The sequence below is a fragment of the Silurus meridionalis genome, chromosome 29 (genome assembly GCF_014805685.1).
Source record: "Silurus meridionalis isolate SWU-2019-XX chromosome 29, ASM1480568v1, whole genome shotgun sequence".
Taxonomy (NCBI): Eukaryota; Metazoa; Chordata; class Actinopteri; order Siluriformes; family Siluridae; genus Silurus; species Silurus meridionalis.
The window spans coordinates 7,869,122-7,888,657 of NC_060912.1; the positions used below are offsets into that span (position 1 = coordinate 7,869,122).

The 19,536-nt window shown below is 37.8% G+C and overlaps 3 protein-coding genes across 3 annotated transcripts; 1 reads left to right on the forward strand and 2 right to left on the reverse strand.

Annotated features, from left to right (window-relative positions):
- Positions 1-518: 518 nt before the first annotated feature.
- mrpl36 (mitochondrial ribosomal protein L36) lies at positions 519-3,561 on the reverse strand. Its single transcript, XM_046843669.1, has 2 exons — positions 3,406-3,561; positions 519-946 (listed from the first exon to the last, which is right to left on the reverse strand). The coding sequence occupies exon 2, from the start codon at positions 933-935 to the stop codon at positions 585-587; it is 351 nt and encodes a 116-aa protein (XP_046699625.1). The 5' UTR covers positions 936-946; positions 3,406-3,561; the 3' UTR covers positions 519-584.
- A 197-nt stretch (positions 3,562-3,758) lies between these two features.
- Positions 3,759-6,011, forward strand: ndufs6 (NADH:ubiquinone oxidoreductase subunit S6). Its single transcript, XM_046843668.1, has 4 exons — positions 3,759-4,053; positions 5,444-5,497; positions 5,578-5,700; positions 5,849-6,011. Exons 1-4 carry the CDS (start codon positions 3,910-3,912, stop codon positions 5,915-5,917), a joined length of 390 nt encoding a protein of 129 aa, XP_046699624.1. The 5' UTR covers positions 3,759-3,909; the 3' UTR covers positions 5,918-6,011.
- Positions 6,012-15,181: 9,170 nt separating this feature from the next.
- Positions 15,182-19,046, reverse strand: irx4b (iroquois homeobox 4b). Its single transcript, XM_046844262.1, is given in 6 exon segments — positions 15,182-16,038; positions 16,040-16,112; positions 16,337-16,614; positions 16,735-16,844; positions 17,124-17,345; positions 18,773-19,046. Coding segments are annotated over 6 exon segments (1,203 nt in total). The 5' UTR covers positions 18,818-19,046; the 3' UTR covers positions 15,182-15,563.
- Positions 19,047-19,536: the final 490 nt, after the last annotated feature.

Below are 19,536 nucleotides of genomic sequence, written 5' to 3' on the forward strand. Positions count from 1 at the left end.
TCTGGCAAAAAAACAAAACAAACAAAAAAAACGGTAGTTTTACTGTATTTATCAAATAAATACCTAAAAGCAACTGTTGGCTAATATGTTACTTAGCAGTAATACAATCATACATTTCTAAACACTTCAGGAACAGCAGTTTGTTTACCCAAACAAACTTTCCTCAGAAATGTATAAAAACAGTTGGAGAAATGTTGTTTTTTGTGGTTAATTATAAATAAACCTGACAATAATACCTAAAAGAATAGTTAACAATTAATCTGATTGCGTCGACATATACACTAGGCGATGCTGAACACTTTGGAGTAGGTAGGATAGCGGTAGTTCCACAGAATGCTGTGTTTTAAATCTCCAGTTCCATCACAGGAATCTAGTGGTAGTTTGGAGCTCATCTCACATGTGCTTGGTTTCATCACATCAAAATGAGGTCTTCAGCACAATGCAATGACTCCTAATGCACTTACACACACATTTTTACTAAAACTTAAAGCTTCCTGAACAGAAAAAAAGCTCGACAATTTCATTTGTGACACACTTTATTATTACAGACAAAAATCGTTGATCAGAAAAGCTTCGGAAGAGCTTCAGCCTTGGCGCTGTTTGTGCCTCGGGTGGCTCTTACAAAAGACACACAGTCGCCCGCGACGACGGACAAAAAAACAGTCTTTACAGCGTTTCTTCAGGGCCGTTTTGGTTTTCATGCCCATTGACGGCTGCAGGGATACGAACTGCTGGTTCGGTCCGAGTAACTGTGCACGGAACGGATTGTGCTGAGCCTGAAAGCTTCCTCTGGCCTGGACCACAGCAGCGGTGATGGTGGAAATGCTGCGACTTGCTCCAGCAGCAGGGAGACAAGTGACGGACGCATACTGCACGGCCCGGGACAGCTGCCGAGTCAGTGACTGGAGCAGACACGGGAGTAATGAGGGTGCCATGGCGCCACCACCTGTACAAAAAAGGAAAAGGAAATCCTATTCAGGTCCCGGGCACAATTTACCATTGCTCAAAGAACATGTATCTGTTTAGAGCTGCGTTTGATTCAGCCTGAATTGATACTAAGAAACCACAAAACTCTCCCATGATGGGAAATTCAACATCTTCACTGTTAAAAAGAAACTGACACTGGAGACTCATTCCACAGAAATGAATCTATTAATCTGGTAAATAAGCTATATGCTGTAAGTGTCATACAAGCCCCTGTGACTCAATGATCTTATACAAATAGATTTGGGATTCGGCCTCCAGCTTCAGTGTTTAGGGGTTTGGACATGTTTTATATGATGAAAATTTTTTCCAACACCAACATATAATTCATTCAGAACTAAAAGCACAACATAAAGGCGTAAATATAAATCTGGGATGTGCCGTGAACTATCCAGTGAAACTATCCTGCAAGCTCTCCTCACTTTATTTATTACATGTTTATTTTTGTTTGTTTACTAGTAAACAGATCTCAGGGTTATTGGAACTTGTTATTTGTAGCTTCTGTACAGTGGTGAAAATAATTATTTGATCCCTTGCTGATTTTGTGAGTTTTACCCCCTTACAAAAAATCTCGTACCAAATAAGCAAGAATTCTGACTCACACACCCAAATTAGTCGTGCTCCTAATATCAACTCATTATGTGTATAAAAGACACCAGTCACAGAAAGAAACCTCTTCCATTCATACCTTTCCACCAGCATGCGCAAGACCAAGAGCTGTCAAAGGACGTCAGAGACGAGACTGTAGACCTGCACAAGGCTCGAATGGGCTACAAGACCATCAGATTGTTGCCTTGGACATATGTTTTTGGTCATTGTCATGCTGGAGATCCATCCACCACCCATCTTTAGTGTTCTGGCCCAGGCCAGGAGGTTCTCACCCAAGATTCTACAGTGCATGGCCCTGTTCATGAGGTGAAGTCTCTCTGTCCCCTTAGCAGAGAAACAGCCCCAAAGCAGAATGTTTCCTCCTCCATGTTTAACAGTGAGGATGGTGTTCTTAAGGTCATATTCTGAATTTCTATGCCTCCAAACACGGTGAGTCGAGATGATGCCAAGGAGATCAATTTTGGTCTCATCTGACCACATGACATTCTCCCAAGCCTTCTCTGAATCACTCAGGTGTTCATTGGCAACCTTTAGACTTCAGCCTGTTCATGTGCATTCTTGAGCAGAAGGACTTTGGTGTGTGTTACCAATGGTTTTCTTGGTGACTTTAGTTCCAGCTCTCTTGAGATCCTTAACAAGCTCCTCCTGTGTAATTTTGGGTTGATCCTTCACCTTTCTCAGAATCATACTTACCCCATAAGGTAAGATTTAGCATAGAGCTCCAGAGCGAGGGCGATCGACTCATCTTGTATTTCTTCCATTTTCAAATTAACGCACCAACAGTGGTCTCTTTCTCACCAAGCTTCCTGCTGATGGTCTTGTAGCTCATTAAAGCCTTGTGCAGCTCTACAGTCTCGTCCCTGATGTCCTTTGACAGCTCTTTGGTTTGAATGGAAGAGGGTGATTCTGTGACGGTTTCTTTACTACACATAACGAGTTGATATTAGGAGCACTTTCTTAATGGGACATGACTAATTTGGGTATGTGGGATTCTTACTGGTTGGTATGAGATCGAATACTTCACAATAATGTTATATTCTTTCTCTTTCTGTTAAAATAAACCCTGAGCGACTTACAACTGAGCAGGGGAGGGTTTTTAGGGCTTTTGCTCAAGGGCCCAGCAGTGGCAGCTTGGTGGTGGTGGGATTTGAACCTGTGATCTTCTGATCCAAAGCCCAATGCCTTAACCACTGAGCTACCACCTCCCACATATATATATACACTTATATATAAAATTATAAATAAACAACCAGGAATATTTAAATCCTCTGTTCTCAAATCATGATACACAATATGTGTGAAACAAACACAACACCCCTGGTGTATTGATGATGATGATTAATGATTAATTATTAATATACATGCAATAAGTACATTCAATTACTGTCATTTGGACTTATTTGGGAATTATTATTTGCACTGCCTTACTTTTACATTATTATTTGAAATTTACATATACTACACATTAATGTATTTCTGTTTATTACTTTATGATTATTTTTTTTATATATATTTTTATAGCACCAGTACACCATGAGATATTCCTTGTACATGCAAATCATGATTCTTGACAAAAAGCATGATTCTGATCAATAACATACATCGTTCATTTATTCCAATGCAGTATTTCTTATAAATCATGTCTATAAAAAAAAAGTCCTGAACACTGGAGCTGGAGTCCAGATGGATTTTGTCCATGGTTCAGTGTGTTAGCAATCTACTGTAGCTGTTTGCTAACATCAGGGTAAAAGCAATGAAACATATACAATAAAAGAACAGAATGAAACATTTTAAAGGTCTCTCTGCACATACCTGTTTATTTTTTACAGCCAGTAATTGATCTGAAATATAGTGATAGTTATATGAGGTCAATAATCCACTTTACTGAACGCACACATGCTTTAGTTCAGCACTTCCGCTGTGACGTCAGTGACTTTGAGAGGCGAAAGTCATGATGTGCGCATGCGCGTTTCTTCTTCTGCCGCTTTTGTTGGTTTTTCTTCTGTGTTTCTGTACGCACACGCTGCAGGTGGATGGGATGCAATTTGCTTATTTTTTTTTTAGTTACGTATGAGTAACTGGCAAAAATCGAGTAGAAGCTTGATGTAAATGATAGATAGATAGATAGATAGATAGATAGATAGATAGATAGATAGATAGATAGATAGATAGATAGATAGATAGATAGATAGATAGATAGATAGATAGGTACGATAACTCATCCTGGACAGCAGGTGTCAGTAGAGAGTAATACCACACACACTTCACACCCGCAGAGTTAAAGCTTCATTTTGGGGCGGGACTTGGTGGACAAACATGGCGGCCATCCTTCCCAAGATCTTGTCCTTCGCTAAAACTACGAGGACTTTCCTTCAGACTTCTAGACTTTCTGTGGTAGCGGTTCAGAAATACACCGTTCCTGTTTCTACCTACGGGGAAGTAATCACTCACACAGGACAGGTAACGTTCATTTAATGATAGAAGTTATTAAAGCTGAGTCTTTGGTGCTTAACGTTAGCATTAGACATGTCAGTTAGTTGACTACAGCACTATGACTGGCTCGGAGATCAATATCGGAGCAGTGCAGCTCACTGATTGGTTACTGAGAGAATAAGCTTGACCAATAGGAATCTAGGAAGGCGGGGCTTGTTTTACACAACAGTATCATGGGTGTAAATATAAAAGAGTTGTATGTTATAAAACAGCAATAATATCAAGAAAACACATTCACATCGTTTTAAGGGGGTTGTTATTGCTGGAGGTAGTGATAGTGTTTAGATAGGATTCCAAACAAAACAAGGACAAATATGGCCTAGCACACTGTAATTTACATTTGTGTAAGAAAAATGTAGCTGGAAAAAAATATATAGATATTTTAGCTTTGTATTTGAGGTGTGTTAACCAAACAGAACCTCTTTGTATAACAAAGAAAATTTCACCCTGAATAGATGAAGAACAGATTTCTCTTCAGCAGCGTAAACCTTTTTTGTGCTCTAGATCTGGTGAACGCCAATGACGTCATTCCTCTGAGTATTCACAATCGAAGCATCAAATCATATTTACCCATACTGCTGCTCTTTATTTTAGTTAAGAAATGAAATGCGTTAAATATATTAAGATTTATCACACATGAATTTAAAACTTCATCTAGGGGGGACTTCTTGAAATAACATAATGGCCATCTGTCCCAAGGTCTTATCCTTTTGCTGAAAGATACCTGGACTTTCCTCTTAACTTCAAGACTTTTTGTGGTAGCGGTTCAATTATACACTCTTTCGAAAGACGGAGCAAATGCTTTACTAACAGCACCTTTGACAGCAGCAGTTCTACTCGGTATATCTCGTAATTCATCCTTCCTACCTTTGTTGATATTAGGTGATGATATTTCTGTTTAATGAAGATTTGTTCAGTGCTCATTAGCACTTTGATAAGCCCTTCAGTCAATCAACATCTGGGGGCTCAGGTATGCAGAAGAGGGCAGATAGCGAGTGTTGTACGGTGATGTCATTTCTCTGTCTAACAGTTTGACTACACACCTTCGTTACAAAGCCAAAATAAATCGAATAATTAGACTTAAAAATTGTAAAAAATTAAAAACTTTACAAGGTGTAACCAAAGATTTACGTAAAGAAAAATAAAGATATTTATAGCATTTGGCAGATGCTCTTATTGATTTATTTGATTTATACTGAGCTGTTGGGGATAAGGGCCTTGTTTAAGGGCCCAGCAGTGGCAGCTTGGAGGTACTCGGATTTGAACTGGCAACCTTCTGATCAGAAGTCCAGCATTTTAAACACTTTGATACCTCTTCCTCTACAATATGTTTAAACATCTTTTTTTTCTTTCTCAGGTTTTTGATGAAAATGATGTACGAAGAGCGAGATTCGTGGGCAGACATAAAGAGGTAAATCCAAACAAAGGATCAGTCTTCTGCATATACGATAAACGTGGCATTAATCGTGACGTTGTGTCGTTATCGCGCAGGTGAATCAGAACTTTGCGATAAACCTGGTTGCGGAGGAGCCCGTATCTGACGTAGAAGCTCGAGTGGTGTCTTGTGATGGAGGCGGAGGAGCTCTGGGTCATCCCAAAGTTTATATCAATCTGGTAACCCAGCAGTGCACTAAATAAACACGTTTCTATGCAGCTAATTAATTCATCAGAGATTCACAAGATGAATAAAAGTGCAGTTCTTGGGATTGCTATTGGAAATGCTAATGTAGCTTTGGAATGCATTCCTGTCTGTTTTTTACAGGACAAAGTGACCAAAGTGGGTACGTGCGGTTACTGTGGATGCCAGTTTCAGCAGAAACCCCATCACTGAGTTCGTCTCCTGTCCACTTTCATGTGTTGATTCATAAATTATTCCCTTTGACCTGTGTGTCGTGGTTTCCTGTATAATAAAAGCTTACAAGTGATTTCAAAATGTGCTTTTTGTGGGTAAAAATATGGGAACTTTTTTTAATATATTGGTAAAAGTAATTAATGTAATGTGGCTCATATGGCAAAAATATGATGGTTCACATTTTAACAGTATAATATACACTATATGGACTAAAGTATTGGGACACCTGCCTTTATCATCCGTCCTTCCCAGCACTGCTACCAAAAAGTTGAAGGTGCACAAATGTGTTCCTCTGAAAATAACTCAACATACAGCCATTATTTTCTAAATAACTTGCAACAAAAGTGAGTACACTCTAAGTGAACAAGTCCAATCTGTGTCGATATTGTGTGTGAGCACATTGTTATCCTGCACTGCCTCAATCCTCCTGGGTATGGAATTCACCAGAACTGCACAGGTTGTTGCTGGGATCCTCTTCCACTCCTCCATGATGACATCACGGAGCTGCTGGATGTTAGACACCTGGTGCTTCTCCACCTTCCGCTTGAGGATGTGAACACAGGTGCTCAATAGCAGGTCTGGAGAAATACTGTATTTGGCCACTCCATCATCTTCACCTTCAGACGATGTGTTTGAGGTCGGTATTATGTTGAGAAACTGCTGTTCGCCCCAGTTTCTGAAGGGAAGGCATCATGTACTGCATCAGAATGTCTAAACACATGTTGGGATCCATTTTTACCTCAATGAACGGTAGCTCCCCAGTACCAGCAGCACTCATGCAGCCCCAGACCATGATGCTACCACCACCAACATGCTTGACTGTAGGCAAATCACAATTTTCTTTTGGTTCTCCTCACCAGGGTGTCGCCACACATGCTGGAATCCATCTGAGCCAAACAAGTTTATCTCAATCTTATCAGACCACTGATTCCAGTAATTTATGCTCTTGGACTGGTTGTCTTCAGCAAACTGTTTGCAGGTTTCTTGTGAGCAGTTTCAGGAGAGGCTCCTTCTGGGACTACTGCCATGCCAACCGACTTGTTGCAGTGTCTGGCACATGGTCTGTTCTGCGAAGGCTGTTCTTAGTGGAACCCGTCTTGGAAAACCTCTGTATGACCCTGACCACTGTACTGTAACTCAGTTTCAGGGTGTTACTGATCTTATAGCCGAGACTATCATTGTGGAGAGCAACATTTAAATATCAAATCCTCAGAGAGCCTTTACCATGAGGTGCCATGTTGAACATCCAGTGGTCAGTATGAGAGAATTGCACTCAAAGCACCAAATTTTAACTGCTCTAATACAAGATACACAACTTTGTATGGTCCTGACAAACAGACAAAAACAAACATGATGAATAGGAGGTGTGACTTTGCATAGTTACACGCCATACATCTGTTATCACTTAGGGTGTACTCACTTTTGTTGCCAACTATTTTGACAATAATAGCTGTATGTTGAGTTATTTTCAGAGGACAGTAAATCTGTACTGCTATACAAGCTGCATATTGACTATTTCAAAATATATCCAAGTTTCATTTCTATAGTTTGGTCCCTTGAGAGGAAATACTAAAATTGCAGCTGAAATATGAGGGGTGTTTCTACTTTTGTAAGATACTGTATATTGATATTAATGGTTCATCCAGTGCAGATTTACTTGCAAACGCTAGATGGAGCTATTTATTAGCATTTTAGTTAATGAAATCTTTCTGACTTAAACCCAACATCTGAAATCTAATTCCTGAATGGCAACAACTAATAGTGCAGTTAAAACAACTTTCTCCTTTTGATGCATTTAATGACTAGGTTTAAAAAATATATCGCATTGAAAATATTCTAATAAATATTTGGGGTGAGGACATCACCCCTGATGCAAATATAAAAACTCCCTGCTATCTGGCCACATGTTTTTACATTATATAGACAAAAGTTTGTGGGCATCTGACAATAACATTTGTTATGTGCTTTATGAACATCCCATTCAACATTAAGTCCTAATTTGCTGTCATAATAATCTTCAGTGTTCTGGGAAGATGTTAGATTTTGGAGAGTGCTGGTGAAGATTTGTGCTCATTCAGCTTTAAGGGTGTTAGCAAAGCTACTCAAGATCTTCCACTCCCACTCATGAAAACCATATCCTTCTGAGACTGGCTTTGTGCACTGGGGCATTGTCATGATGGAACAGGTTCAACAGTTACAGTTTCAGGAAGAAACACGACTGGAAAAGTCTTGACACTTTCACTTCACACCACCAGAGGGCACCATTACCAGGATTTTTATTCACCTCATTCACACAGTTTTCACACATTGACATTTTATTGTAAAGTTATGCCATATCTATCGTTGGAGTCCTGAAAATTTGTCTTTAGCTCTTATGTTTTTGTTTATAGTTGCCAGTTTGCTCTATTTGTCTGTTTTGCTAGCCAAATGATTGTCCTAGGGTTTGACCTCGCTAATATTTTGCACTTGCACAATTGCTCAGCATAGATGTTATTTCATTCGTAACAGAGTCCTCTATATAGCGCAATCACTGTTCTTCCCTTTTCTTCCGTGTCCTGGCTGCACCTATGTTGACAATGACCTGAACGTTTAAACCCTATGCTCAGGTCTAATTCCATATAAATAATATAAATGGAGGTTATATCTACTGCTTTAAACTAGCCATGACAGCCCCCTTCTAAATAGTGTTGGGACAGGTAAGATTGGACAGGGATGTGCGACCCACAGCATCAAATGTGCATTTTCTCAAAGCTAGCTACAACAAACTTCAATATGGTACAGTGCAGGGTGGACCATTTAGCCAATGGCAAGTTCACTGATTGCCTATTGTGGTTCTTCCTGTCTGAGCCAGATATTCACCTGGGGGAGGATAAAGTATCATCTACTCTACAAGTTTTTGCTTCTGGTATTGTATTCGACAGAAAGGGCCTGAGCCGCCTCTATTTTCTTAGAAGGTTAAGGTCCTACAACATCTGCATTACAATGCTGAGGATGTTTTATGAGACTGTTGTGGCCAGTGCTGAGAATGGCAGACACTACCAGACTAGCGATGTTGTTGGGGGAGGAGCTCGACTCTCTGACGATGGTGTCTGAAAGCTGTCCAAAGTACATTCCATCTTGGATAACTCCTCCCACCCACTAAATAATACACTGGTCAGTCTGAGGAGTATGTTCAGTGACAGTGCAACCACGATGCACCACAGAGCACCACAGGAGATCTGCCTGTAGCCATCAAACTATATAACTCCTCCCTCTGAGAGTTAAACAGCTGCTCCACAATATAGATGTTATATGATATGGATTATATAGATATAGTTATATTTTTATATTTCCATGCTACACTTATATATTGTTAATACCTTGGGTAATTGTGCAATAATCCCAGTGCAATAATGATAATTATTTACAGGTGCAATGACTTTTATAACTATTGTTGCAGTCTGACTTTTCATTATTTTTTTTATTTCATGCTGCTACACATTTCATTGCTCTTAATATATACCTGAATATGTATATTCATTAAAATGTATTATTTACATTTTTACTTTGATCTTTTACTGTGAGCAACTGCAATCAGTTAATTTCCCTTTTGGATCACCAAAGTATTCTGATTCTGATTCTGCCAGAGTCTCTTCCCATGTTCCCATGTAGTCCCCTCCCATATTATCTCTGTTCTGGCCCCCGAGGTGGTGGAATGAACTTCCCCTAGATGTCCGTACAGAAGAGTCCCTGACTATCTTCAAGCGACGACTGAAGACCTTCCTCTTCCTGAAACACTTAAATTAGCACTTTCCAAGTTTGCTTTGTAGAATTCGAGTTATAATCATATTAAGTTTATAATCTTGTGTACCAGTGTAGATTTATTAATTACTAGAGACTCAAAGCACTTCTGTACGTTGCTCTGGATAAGAGCGTCTGCTAAATGCCGCAAATGTAAATGTAAATGTTGCATAGAATCCAGCAACAAGGCCAAAGTACTAATGCGCAGTGTAGCTCCAAAATAAAAACTGTACTCACTGCTACTTTCGATAGTGGTTGCAAACATCCTGGTATCTTCCTTCCTGAACACATGTACTATACCAGAAAGATTTGCCACTCAAAACCAAGTTAACCGTCCCATTGGATCCCTCAAAGATAGGGACTGGATATGTGTTAAATACCCTGGTAGATCAATGTTTAAGGCCCTGGGTTACTGATCGAAAAGTTGGGGTTTCAAGCACCGATACTGCCAAGCTGCCACGTTTGGGGCCCTTGAGTAAGGCCCTTAACCCTCTGTGCTCCATGGGGTACTATAACACGGCTGACCCTACCTAACATTACTTGGATATGCAAAGTAAGTATTTCACTGTGCTTTAAAGTACATGCAACCAATATAAAGCACCTTTCTTTTTTTCTAGACAGTAGCTTTTCTAGAAATAGTGTGTACTAAGGACTGTGTCTGGTGCACTACTGAGTTCTCAAAATACCTATCCTGAGGTCCAACTATCACTGACATTTTAAGAATCACAGTATTGTAAGAAGCATGTCTTTGGTGGTAAGAATCCAGTGTGGGATTTTCCATTTGTCCCGAATTCCCTTAAGGCTCCTCCTTAAGAACCAATGCAAGATGCTAAACTGAATTTTGTGTCTCTATAAATTACCTTATTCTAAGCAAAAAAAACTTTAAAAAGAAATAAAACAGTTCTTTTCACAAGCCACAAGCCAACTTTATGTTTCCATGTACACTATAATTTTTATTTATAATCAAGTCGCACAAACCATCTGTATTGTACTGGTTGGTACTAAGGTATTGCTGAGTTTGCTGTTTTGACAATCACTGTGTTTACTGTCTCCTTGTCTTATGGTGTCATTTTGTTTTTGCACTATATGTTGCACATGTGCACTTTATGTTGTTAGTTTTGAGTTTTGCTTTGTTACATGTTCTTTTTTGTTAATTTATGTTGTTTATTGTTCCATCTAAGGGAGTTTTTCCTTGCCACAGTCATTACGGCTGCTCATCAGGGTTAAATACACACCGTTCACCTTAACTGTTAATTTCTGTAAAGCTGCTTTGAGGCAATGTCTGTTGTGAAAAGCGCTATAGAAATAAACATGACTTGACCTCCTACTGAAACGTTGTTTCTTTTCACTGTGTACTGCACTGTATATGGCTGGGAGATTACTTTATGTGATTTGGTGACCAGATGATTCTGGGGTGATCTTGTTGCTTAAATAGCTCAAGGTGGAAAGTGGTTATAAAGTTCACATTTTTCCTGGAAGGACAACTGCTTACTAATCACTTCAAATAGTGTCTTTAACTTTTATATAAAAACAAGGATACTTAATAATCCTTATCCTTCTCTCTCTCTCTCTCGCTCTCTTTCTCTCTCTCTCTCTCTCTCTCTCTCTCGCTCTCTTTCTCTCTGTCTTTCTTTCAGTTAAACATGCTTCTGAGGGACCAAACAATGTCCATTTTTAAATGCGCTATACAAATAAAAGTTTATTGAATTGACATGAGTTGAAATCCCAGCACCAAAAAGCTCCACTAATGGGTTCCTGAGCAAGGCCCCTAAACCCTCAAATGCAACAGTTCACCCGTCATGGAGGAAAGACACAAGGGGTTCTCTTGTTTAAACATCAACTAGCCCCCTGGGTTGAATGTGATCACTGTGACCAATCAGTTTCTTCTCTTATTTGTCAATTGGAATCAGCACAGACATGGAGAAAGCCATGTTAGAAGGTTCCTGGGTAAAATATGTGTATGACCTGAGCACAATTTCCAAAATTTTATCCACAGAAGCACAACCTTTTAATATACCCCACTCAAATAACTGACCACTTACTGATTTGTTTAGTCTGTCAGTGCTCCATGGAAGAAGATAAATAAAACGAATGGCAGCAAAGAGATGTGAATGAGATGTGAATGATATTCTCTTCTCACAGCGAAAAAAACAACAGTCCCATCCTGGTACATTTAGCCATCATCAGAGGAGATTCAGCGTGATAAGAAACAGCAGGGCGAAACAATACATGTTGGAGAAAGATCATATATATATTTCATAAAGAATGTTCTCTGCTGGCATGCCAAATTGGCTCAGTGTCGTTGTGTGTGAGGCGTCTCAGTCTCTGATGGTGCATTCAGTGGAACCGAGTTTTCCAGCCCGAGGCTCTCAGGTCGGAAAAGAGGCAGCCATGCTGCTATAATTGGGGCCAGTGACAGAAAGCAAGAGACAGTGTGATGCTTATTAACCCTCATCGGCACTATGTCCTGTCCAGTGTGTGTGATAGGGAGCGGAAAGGCTCATCGTTAAGGGCTGCTACATTGTAGCTGAGTGGCTAGTTCAAACATTGCTCAGAGGGAAATCTTTTGAGTGAAACTGAGCATGTGAATTGTGCTGCATGGAAAATCCCAATTTGTATTATTCATGGGCTTTCTAAAGAAAGCAGGAAATACTGTATATAAGAGCATGTGTGCTGTATATAGATGCATGTGCCTGGTTATTGCATTGCTCAAATTTATATACTTACAACCAGGGTTGGGCAAAGATACATCAAAATGTATTTTACAATGAAATACTTCATACCTTAACTTTAAGTGTATCAAAATAAACGACAAAATACAGCAGCCACACCATGTGATAGCAACAGCTTTTCTCTGGCAGTGATGCAATAAATCAGTTAACAGATCATATTTACATACATTTCTCTGTGATCTCTCAGATGGAGGTTAGTTTTAAAGTAACCAACAGTTTAATGTTTAATAGTTTGTGAACGACTCATAATTGTATCCTTATTTAGTTACTTGGTGTTTGGTAACGAAGGGCTGCTTTACATCAGCAACACCGACTCAATGACAAACAAATCATTCATAAGAAGACGACTGCTGGCACCTGTTTTCATTGCAACTAGTTTCTAATCATAAATCTAATAATATATTCTGTATCAGGCAGTCATTCATGCAGTGGTGTGCAAAATCATGATCCTTCTAAGCAGCTACTTTAATTAGGTTACAATATTTGACAATCAAATATTTATTTATAAATTAATGGACATCTATTTGAAAGCTGGCAGCCTGTAGGTTTCTTATCTTCACCACCTTCTTCCATATGGATTAATTTTCTGTTCTGATCTCAAAAAATCTGGGCAAAATATTGAGTAGGCACCATTTAGAGGCCGCACTTTTATGATGTCATCATGTAGAGTTCTTACAAAGTCTTTTACAGTATTTTAAAACTACAAAAATACAAAACAATTAAGTATTTCGATACAAAATATGAAGCCATTTTCATCAACCCTTTGAAATACAAATGACAAAATCCTATTTTATATTGGAAATACATATTTGAAATTCATGTATCATAAACACTGCCCATCCCTGCTTACAACCGTGTGTGTGTGTGTGTGTGTGTGTGTGTGTGTGTGTGTGTGTGAATGTTTAAAATGCAGTGAATCATAATGAATAAAAAAAAAGACAGTTGTTTAGAAATGGGTGGTTCGATGAAATTATGGAGTAAGAACAGGAGCTTTGAGGATGGATTTGGACTGTAGTTAATGTCAACAGTCTGCTACACTGACTCAGGACTACAGTTTGCTTCTGATCACCATCACTGTACCTCGCAACATCGTTTATCTGTAATAATTGTACATTTGGTACCACCCAGATGAGGATGGGTTCCCTCTTAAATCTGGTTCCTCTCAAAGTTTTTTCCTTATGCCATGGAGTTTTCCCTTACCACAGTCGCCTCCGGCTCACTCTTCAAGGACAAACTTACACATATAAAGAACAACTTATTCATTTTTATCACCACATTATCTAAAGCTGCTTTGAGACAATGTTCATAGTTAAAAGCGCTATACAAATAAAAATTAATTGAATTAAAACTAAGTGTGCAAAAACCCTCCTTCCCCTCTTTCTGTTGTGTTTTTAAAATTGCTGCCCCATTTTCTTTAATTTGACACACAGTACCAACTTTCTAAAGAGGCCAGACGTATTTATTTATTACTGCAAAGATAACTTATTTATAATACTGAAGAAGAATGGAAATCTCCGGTGAGTTTTTCTTGAATTATTTAAATTGAAATTGTTCATTCCAAATAAGGCTGTGGCAGACTTCTCCTGAATACTTTATCCGAATCACCATTCTTAGCTTTAAAACCAAAGCTCAAGCGAAAGAGGTATCAAAGCCACTACAATTATTTGTCACTTTTACCCTACAGTACATTTTACATTGTGCAGGTTGCCGTAAATGCTTTAGAAATTAAACACCCTCTACTACATGACCTATTGCCCAATCGTTAAATTAACCCAGTATGGATTAGAGAAATCCTTTAAAATATTTATATTGTGTTAACACTAAGATTGTAGTGGGAGATATTTGGGATTCAGCTTATGTTGCATACATACATACATGTTCACATACATTTTTTTTCATGTTCATTGAAAAAAATAAATATGTTAAATATGATATTATATAGTTAATATCTTATAAACTTATTTGAATAAACAATGTTGAGTGGATGTTGTAAAAGTGAAAGATCAACTTTAGGATTTTGATATTGTATTACTTTTAAAGTATTAACTTAGGGAGCTTAGACCCAAACCCAGAAACATGCTGGAAGAGATGCGAGAAGCGGTTTAAAGTATGTTTTGTTTTGTTTCGGTTGAAGGAAATCTTTAATTAAGCCTAAAAAATCTAGGGTTAAAAAAAATTTCTCCACATGACCGAAATTGCTCTCCTGGGCATTTTTCCCACTAGCTGTCCTTAATCAATAGCAGTTTCCTTTAAGCACTTGCTGAGAAAGCAGATTTATTGACATTCCAAGACATCAATCCATTAGTGACACAAGCAGCATTAAATTAACTTTAGAGAGCTGGATAGACATTTATTTAAATAAAACTAGCTAGAGACAAATGTATACTTTACTTTAGTCGTTTTCACTTAAACTGAAGGAAAGGTACAGCAAGGGGTTTGTAAAATAGTTACCATTTACACAGTAAGGTTCATGTTGTAATAGTTGGACTATGTTCAGTAATTGCATCTGTATTGGGTGGTTTGTGAAATTTATCTCAGAGTTAAAAGGGTCTCTTTGAATGCTGTAAATTTCAACATAGCAGGGATTTAGGAGGAGGGTTTTATTTTATCATTAATGTACTTTTAATGTCAAGCTTTTGCTGTGTTACAAATCTAACAGTGCTGAAATGCTGCAGTTTCAAAGGCATTGGATGGAAAGGAACAAATAAATTTTTTTTTTTTTTTTTTTTTTTTAAGTTTATTAGTTTATATTTAACCATCATGATTGCATGCCAAATTTACACACTCTTGTGAAGTACAAAGAATGAAAAATAAAAGCTAAGAGAAATAATGTTTTTTTTTCAGCACCATGGACAGCCAACAAGACAAAAGATTAAAAAAATCCCATATACGTATGTACAGTATGTGCATTTTCCTAAACTGAATATGTGACAATTTCTTCTAAAGCTACCGTTATTTCCAAATGTATATTTCCTAATTGTGCGTTTGTGCTTTTTCTTAATAGCATTGCATTTGTGCTTTAGTGCTGCAGTGTAGTTTTTTTTTTTAAATAAATGCATACCTTCAAATAAATAAAATAGCATGTTGGTTCAACTAGTTTAATTTCAGGTTAATCATGTGAGCTGGGGTGAGGGAACCGAATCTGTCAGTTCATGGAATCTGTTCTCCAACATCCATAAACTTGAAGAATTGGAGAAAGTCTGGTTTAAGTTGCTTTGCCGCAGGAGTGGATCATGAAACATGCCGTCCACCCAGTTTCTGAGGCTGGTGAATGGAGAGTCCTCTAAATCCACATGGCAGCCTATAGAGGATGAACGTGTGCCTTGACCCCTGTGCATGCATGATGTATAATTTTCCTGATTTAATGACGTGGCTGTCTGTGCCAGGGACCAAATTTTGGACTTGGTGTCATCTTGTTCACTGTAGTGACTTTCTTGAGTCATCGATTCTAAGCAGGTTTTATCACAACGGTTGTATCTTGTATCTGGGGTCGAGGCATGTAGCAGAGGTTCTCCTTGTCGATAAGCTGGACAGTCCTGTGATCTTGCATGAGTGCTCATGGGTAACAAAATTTTCGGGTCACATTCGAGCATCTGACTCATTCAGGTCGAGGTCTTCCAAATCACTTTGTGCTGGATCTGTATCGTCTACCCTTGGGTTGTCTGGAATTAAGAGAGAATTATTTATTTAGCTTTTTAATTTCCAGATAATGGGATCATTTTGTTACATCTGTGTTTTATAAGTATCAATAAGGTTCTATTTTAAGTTTTAAAATAGGTGTAATGTCATTTCTCTAAAGAATCTTGTCATCTGGTTCCATTGGTGTTAATATATTTATGAATTCACTATAGGATACCAAAAACAGCAAATTCCTTGTCTGTCTCACCTTCAATATTATCCACTTCCTCTTCGCAGCCTCTCTCCTCTGAGGTCTTGTTGCGTGGGGACCATGTCATTTTGTTCTCTTTCTTGAGTCTCCGGCGCGCATTGGCGAACCACGTGGACACCTGTGTCAAGGTCATTTTGGTGATTATAGCCAGCATGATTTTCTCTCCTTTAGTAGGGTACGGGTTCTTTTTGTGCTCCTGAAGCCAGGCTTTCAGGGTGCTAGTGGTCTCTCTGGTTGCATTCTTCCTTCTGGTGTTAACATCCACAGATCCATACCTAAACACCCAATAACCAAGTATCAAGATACACTTACACAGAGGGCTTTCAAAAACCCAATTTCATTAGAAAATGTATAAAAATCAGTTTAGATATCCGCTCAGATACTGTACAGCTTACCCATATGAGTCGTATTGGTATCCAAATGGGTGATTGTACGAAAAATAAGTCGAGCCATGTGAGATCTTTGCATTTGCCGTTCCTGGTTCCTCTATCTCTTGGATCTTACCCTACAAGTAAAAAAAAAAGCTGTGAATTTAATTGAAAGTTTGATAAAGCATTTTTAAACTTCCTCCACCTGCTTATGGGATATGCATTGCGTATTAACGTCTAATCAATAGGAAATCTTTTGAAAATATACATCAAAATGTATCAGCAAAAAGTTCAAATCTTGAATGAACACCTCAGATTTAATTACAGTTATATTTATGTTTTGAATCATTCAATTATTTAATTTATTAATTGTTTTTAGGGGGGCTGCGTACATAAAATCACCACCAAACCCATACCAGGGAATACAGGCATGCTGAATCCGTTCTATACGAATAAGAACAGTATGTCCCGTGATCTTTCGTATATCCATTCTCATATGCAGAGTTGAGGTCGTGTCTGGCTGATGTCACCAAAGCTCCCTCGTACACCGGGCAGTAGAGAGAGGTCTGCGCAGAATTGAATGGAGAGTCCCTCCCTGACTCGTAGCAGGATCCCAGAGTATTCGAGGATAACAGGATCTGTCAGGGAAGAGAAATATTTCTGCATTTACATTTCGTTAAACCTCTTCCTTAATCCAAATATAATTATCATTGTAATTAGACATTTCTAATAGACATTCCAAGTCTGTATATCATGCTTTAAAATTAATAAATATTGGACACGGATATTAAAATAATTAAAATTTCTCTCACTTTCTGAAAAAAAAAATGAATAATGCACACTTTTCCAAGCTGCTCAGGTTATACCACTCTAACCCAAAGAGTACATCTTTTAGCCTTTAGTAGACATCTCTTACCTGAAAAGGTGCTTTTTTTTTTTCAAGCATAATTACAGGAATACCAATAGTCCCCAATATCTGATTATTTATTTAATTTTTTAAAAGGTGTAACACTAAAACAACAAAAGATTCCCTTAATGATACTGCATCAGCAAATTAAAAATAATTGTGTTTATTTCTGTAAATTTAATGTTAAATTAATAAACAAAAAGTTCAATGATCTGTTATAGAGGTCCAAACTAAACACACTCTAGTGATTAAAATTCACTTTCCATTTGTTTATATGACTTTATTTCCTACAGTTTATGCTACAAATAGTATATTTGTACATATACTATTACATATTAGTTTATATTTATATAATAATGTGCTCTTTCAAATTAACCTAAAGTAACAAAGTAATAATGTCTTAAATAAGGTCAAATTTATGTAGTATATCTGAACATCAGATCACATTTTACCGAATATACAATTATTAAACTTTTTTTTTTTTTTACTAATTTCAATCATTTGTTCTTTCTAATACTTTAAGAGATTATTTCTAGAGAAAACATCAATATGATCAAATATTACCAATAAAATCGGACTTTAAAGTTTTTTTAGAGTGAATAAACTTAAATTTGATTTTTATAAAAATGTAATTTATTAATATACTATATAAAACATATTTAAGACTTAACAGAATTCATTTACTCATTAAGGGAGCATTTGAGTAGATTTAAACACTATTATAAAGCACTTATCTACTTACATTATTTATTTTTTTGTTTATGTATTAATGCCTATGTGATTCAAGAACTTATCACTTTTTAGCAGGCAGAAGCGTCTACCTAAATAAAGTTTATAGTTGTATTATAGTATTTTATCAAAGGATATAAATAAAAGGTAATAATAATACAATTATTATTATTATTATTCTGCTCAGGAATTGTGCAAAAGTGAGGTCTATAAGTATAAAATATAAAAAATAAAAGAAGATGGAAATATAGAGGAAGAGATTATATGAGAAAATACATTATAAACACTAAGGTGGTATATATAAAATAGTGCAAATATACTTAAATGTGCAAAAAGAGTACAAGGTTCAACAGGTAATGAGGTTAAATAATTGAGGTCAAACCAAAAATAGTAATATTATAAGAATGTAAGGTGCTCTGAGGTACTCACCTGGGGAGGTGCTGAATATGAGTAGCCAAACTCAGTGTATGACATGCCTAAGGAGATGAAAGGCAAGAACGCATCTCCGCGCAAAAGTCATCAGGTCATCAGATCTTCATGCAGCATGGAGGAAAATCCAATTAAAGTGTCATTTCAGTTTGGACAAACTGCATCAGATTTGTCCGTTCTCTCTCCAGAACATATTCTTAATCTGAGCAGCCGTGCTGCAGGAATGAAAACTAAAACCATCAGAATGCACGCCTAATGCTTTATAACTCCTGCTCGTCCACACACTGGCTGTTCAAGATGTAAAGATGAGGTCTAATGCATGTGCTCAGTGATGAAGCAGCACTGTGCTCCACCTCTCACACTCCTCCTTTACACTCTCTCCTGCATGGTGGAGGAAGTGGCCAGCCTCGGGCTTTCTCTCTCTCTCTCTCTCTCTCTCTCTCTCTCTCTCTCTCTCTCTCTCTCTTACTTTAATGAGCGAAGGAACACCTGCCTGCCTGGAGAGGACTTCACCAACACAGCTCAGACAGCTCCATCGGAAATGATTGATGAGCAAGCCGGGAGATTAGCATAATTGCTTTTCTTCTAGAGTTTTAAAACACTTGACTACAATTAAAATAACATGATCAGGGTGGGTCTGGGGACAAAAGGGAGGAGGGGAAAGGGGCTTTAGGCTATTAAACATTTACTTGAATGAGCTGTTTTAACAGCAAACCCACACACACACACACACACACACACACACACACACACACACACACACA